At 41.1% G+C, this 4,276-nt stretch overlaps 1 protein-coding gene across 1 annotated transcript in view; it reads right to left on the minus strand.

Annotated features, from left to right (window-relative positions):
* Positions 1 to 4,152, minus strand: part of PSMA4 (proteasome (prosome, macropain) subunit, alpha type, 4) — a 5,234-nt gene extending 1,082 nt beyond the window's left edge. Inside the window, exons 1-6 of the mRNA XM_010150352.1 lie at positions 4,090 to 4,152; positions 3,086 to 3,248; positions 1,691 to 1,768; positions 1,379 to 1,467; positions 378 to 508; positions 33 to 156 (exon numbers count right to left, since the gene is read on the minus strand). Of these exons, the coding sequence (XP_010148654.1) occupies positions 33 to 156; positions 378 to 508; positions 1,379 to 1,467; positions 1,691 to 1,768; positions 3,086 to 3,222 (559 nt within the window). The 5' untranslated portion in view covers positions 3,223 to 3,248; positions 4,090 to 4,152. The remainder of the gene's footprint in view (positions 1 to 32; positions 157 to 377; positions 509 to 1,378; positions 1,468 to 1,690; positions 1,769 to 3,085; positions 3,249 to 4,089) is intronic.
* Positions 4,153 to 4,276: the final 124 nt, after the last annotated feature.

Here is a 4,276-nt window from a genome sequence, read left to right on the forward strand (position 1 = left end):
GGGGTGTTATCCCACATTAACGAGCTGCTTACCTTTCTCTGCAGAGAGCTTGCTAACGTCCATAGTTTTGTTTAGAACCTTAATGGCTAATGCAAGTGCAGTCTTCAAGGTCATTTCTCCTTCCTTGTAGTCTTGCTTTAGCATTGACACAGCTGCCTATAAATTTCACAGACATTAATATTATATCTTTGGGCCATCAAGCAAACGGTTGCTTTCTGCCAGATAATATCAATACATGACTAAAAGCAGTGTTTCTACAGCTACCCATTTCTGCTCTGCACTCCCGATCAACAATGCGGTTTAATGAGTACAGTACAATTCACACTTTTTTTTTTTTAACTTTTTGAGGGGGGAAAAGAAAACCAAACAGAACTTACAGCACTATTATTCCCAATGCATGTAGCTTTCCACCCTCCATAATTTCCACTAGGATCACTCTGATACAGCTGAAATCCATAATGCTTATCCCAGCCAATGTATAGCAATGAAACACCGAAAGGACGTTTTCCTGTTGAAAAGAAGGCTATTAGCAATCCAAATTTAGCAATAAGATTGGTCATGAGTGACAACTCTTGTCTTTGATTTCCTTTTTCAAATCTACTCCTGTGAACTAGGATTTAACAGACGGTGCTGCACGTCTGTTGCTTGAGATAAGCACGTCAGCATTTCTAACTCACGGGGCGGGGGGGCAGCAGAGGTTTATTTCATTTAATCCTAAGAGCAACTCACTTCTGTCACCACAAGTTATAATTTATCATCTCAGGACTTTACAGTTATGATTTAAAGTGTGTAGCTTAGCTGTTAAAGCACATAACAGCGTCCAAAGCCAGGCACATAAAAGGGTCATTCTTTCACAGTACGTGTATGTAAAATACTGGAACGGTCAGTACCCGTGCTAAGGAACACCACCTAGAATATTTGTAACATGTTGCTTGATCCACAGAAGTGCTGGTTTTTAAAGAGTTACATTATTGATGCCCCTACGTAGTCTTAGTTGTGCCATTAGGCTGAAATGCCATTAGGCCATTGGCACATTAGGCCATTGTGCCATTAGGCTGAAAGGGCCAAAACGCTGAAAGGTTATGTACCACACAATTCTCTGCTGGTCTTTGGAAGGGATTCACTAAAGCCAAGAGCACTCAAAGCACTCTATGCAATGGGCTGCAATCTCAGCCATCAATGTCTTAATTACTAACAAGTAGCACCTTCAGTAGCAAAACAGTAATTGGGACTACCCATTCCCCTCTTAAATTTTTCCCAGTATAACTTGTTACAGAAGAATTTGGTAGAACTGTCCAGAGGTTCAGTTGCTTCAAATTATGTAACAGAATCATTCTTTAGCCATTTAAAAGCAAAGTGGTTCATCACACTTCATTACCTCCAAACTGCGTATAAGCCTGCTTGATATCACACAGTGCTGTTACCAGCTGTTCACAAGGAATGGGCTCTTGGTACTGTAACAAATACCTAAGGTGGCAGAGAAACAGACCTGTTAAAACTCCTTCTGCTGACAGTGTCCTGTACCACACCTAACAAGTTCCTAAGTTTGAGCCTCTTTGAACTAGCTGTTTTATTTCAAACAATCCACTTCTGCTCTACTAAATGGATGCTGATGTTGATTTAATACATCAACAGAATTCACTCTGACAGCGCAGGCAAGTAAAACCACGTTAAGTATCAGCAGACCTACCTCTGCGCAATCAGTCTCAGTTCATTTGTTAGAACATTGGCATCTGAAGTTATTCCTGCAACACTGCAAGCCATATCCCTGCAATATAAGCATACAGATTAACAGAATTCCTATCATCTCCAACAGTCATGTCTTCATACAGCGCTTCAAGCAGAACCCCTACTGCTGGGCTCTTCTCATGAAGACTACGTAGCTGCCATAGAAAAGAGGTGCCTTTTGGGTACAGGAAAAATATTATGTCATCATTTCATAAAACCAGAGGTGGATGGCAAAAGTAAGTGAATCAGTACGTTACTGATATGTATAAAAGCGAGAAGAGAATCATGCCAGAAATAACCAAGTCCTGAGTGTTTTCGCGAGAACCATTAGCTGCATACAAACACCTGTCTGGAGGCCACTGACCCCGCACACCAGAACACGGAAGGAGCTACACACGAGTGCCAGACCTGCAGTGGAAGCTGCTGGATGACACGTTGCAGCTGTGCAATTGAAACCTGGTAATCTTGATTTATCGTAAGAAAAATAAGCGCTTCACATGCTCATTGTTTCATTAGCTCTTAAGACCTCTTTTGCCCAATCTGATATTGCTACAAAGCTTTCACTACATGGAAAGGATTCAGTAAAAATAATCCAGGTTATTTTTTCCAAGTGAACTTAAGAATTTTTTATAAGATGGAAGGGCTGGCCTAGGCAAGTACTCGAGTGCATTGTTACACAGCCTCCTCGAAAATCCAGTGCTTCCTACAGTTCTAGCTGCTCCCAAGATGAAGACAGAACAGGAGGCTGACAGGATGAAAAGCTATTTGTGTTTCATGTGCACCTTCCGGCAAGGATGAAGCTCCATCTCCCGTATACACAAGAGAGCATAATCCAGAACACTGTGCTCTGACATCACGAAGTTAAGTTCAGGAGAGCAAAAAGGGAAGTCTCAATGGAGAGAGATGTGATCTCTGCCACAACTGTGGCAAAAAAAAACCTACTAAGGCATGTTTTACTTAGCCATCTTGTCTTTGAATCACAAAAGAAACAGACTTCAAAGAGGAATGGTCGTTTTTTGTGTGCATTCTTTATTCTGCCCTCCCCCAACAATATTTTGTAAAACTAAGAATTCCCAATTTCCCTAGGTGCTGCAATAACATTACTTTGTATGGGAAAGTACCAACAAATTAGCTATTCCACCTGGAAAATCAGACATTAAGAGACACTTCTACTTCAGAAGAACTACTGAAGCAAAACATGACAAACCAGTCACACCTGTCTAAAACACTGAGCACAAAGAACACTAATACTTCAAATAAAATAAAATAAAACCAGGTTCAGTGCTAAAATGCCCAAATAACAGCAGTGGCTTGTTCCTGATAACATCACTGGTTATCTAACCATCATTCAACTTACTCATTAAGTTTGTATATCTTCTCCGAGAAAAACACTTCATCAAGAAGCTTGTGAATGTTGCGTCTCTCCGCTGCTAGCAGAACACCATCATTTGCTAGAATTCCCAAGCAAGTACCTGCATGTCCGATTGCTTCCATTGCGTACTCAACCTGGTACAGGCGACCTAGGAAAGGATTTACATAAGTAACACCCAAAAGTAACACTGCACAAGACCAACACAAGGAAACTTAAATTTCCAGGAATCTGACAGATGCTCATTGTACAATCCAGTCTTCGTTCTTCACCAGCTGACAGTAGATTAATCAACTGAAAAGGCAGAAGGAGTCAAAGAAGGAAAATCCCCAGATCTGATATGGTAATACATCACCAATGTGGGGGAAAAAAACCCACAAACTTAATTTAAAAAAAAAAATCACACACAAACAACAACCAAAAAACCCACCACACACAAAAAAAACCAACCCCAAAACCAAAAACCGACAGAACTCTTTGCAGCAGTGTAACAAGCCAAAATGGATTTTTAATAATCAAAGAAAATATTTGCTAGTGGACTGTAAGCCCATCCCATCTAAGAAACAGGAACACATGGCTTGTGTGTACTTGTTTCAGCCCATCCAGAAGAACAAGGAGAGGCATGATTGCACCAGCAGGATATTCTCTGGGGAGGAACAGTAACAAAACGTGACAGAACACAGTCAAACAAAAGATGAATGCTGAAGGTTTGCTCAAGTTAGTTAAAAAATGAGGCGGGTGGTATCAGTAATGCAGCAGGTCTCGTTATGGCTTGAGTTAGAACGAATGTGCAAGTCTCCACTTTGGACCCTTGGTGTCCTTACAGAACTGGACACACTACTTGTAGCAGGTAAATATGGTTTCTGTAACTCCTACATGGATGGAAACGCGTTGTGAACAACCAACCTTTGTACAAAAAGGAGTTAATTTAGTTTTGAGAAGCTAGATAGAACAGGCAGAGTTTACTTGAAAGTGTGGGGTTTAAAAAATACCTTCTGGAGAAAATATGGTAGTTCTGGAGTCATATCTTCGAGACTGTGAAAAGCAATAGCTCGGTAAGTATCATCATTATCTCACCAGAAAGCAACGTTCTAAAATTAGCAACGCTTTGAGCCGCACGCAAAAGCCCCAACCGCTTTCTCACCTCCGCGTGGTGCCCGCGGTAAGAAAGCAGCACTG

This window comes from Eurypyga helias, unplaced genomic scaffold (assembly GCF_000690775.1).
Source record: "Eurypyga helias isolate BGI_N326 unplaced genomic scaffold, ASM69077v1 scaffold39054, whole genome shotgun sequence".
Classification (NCBI taxonomy): Eukaryota; Metazoa; Chordata; class Aves; order Eurypygiformes; family Eurypygidae; genus Eurypyga; species Eurypyga helias.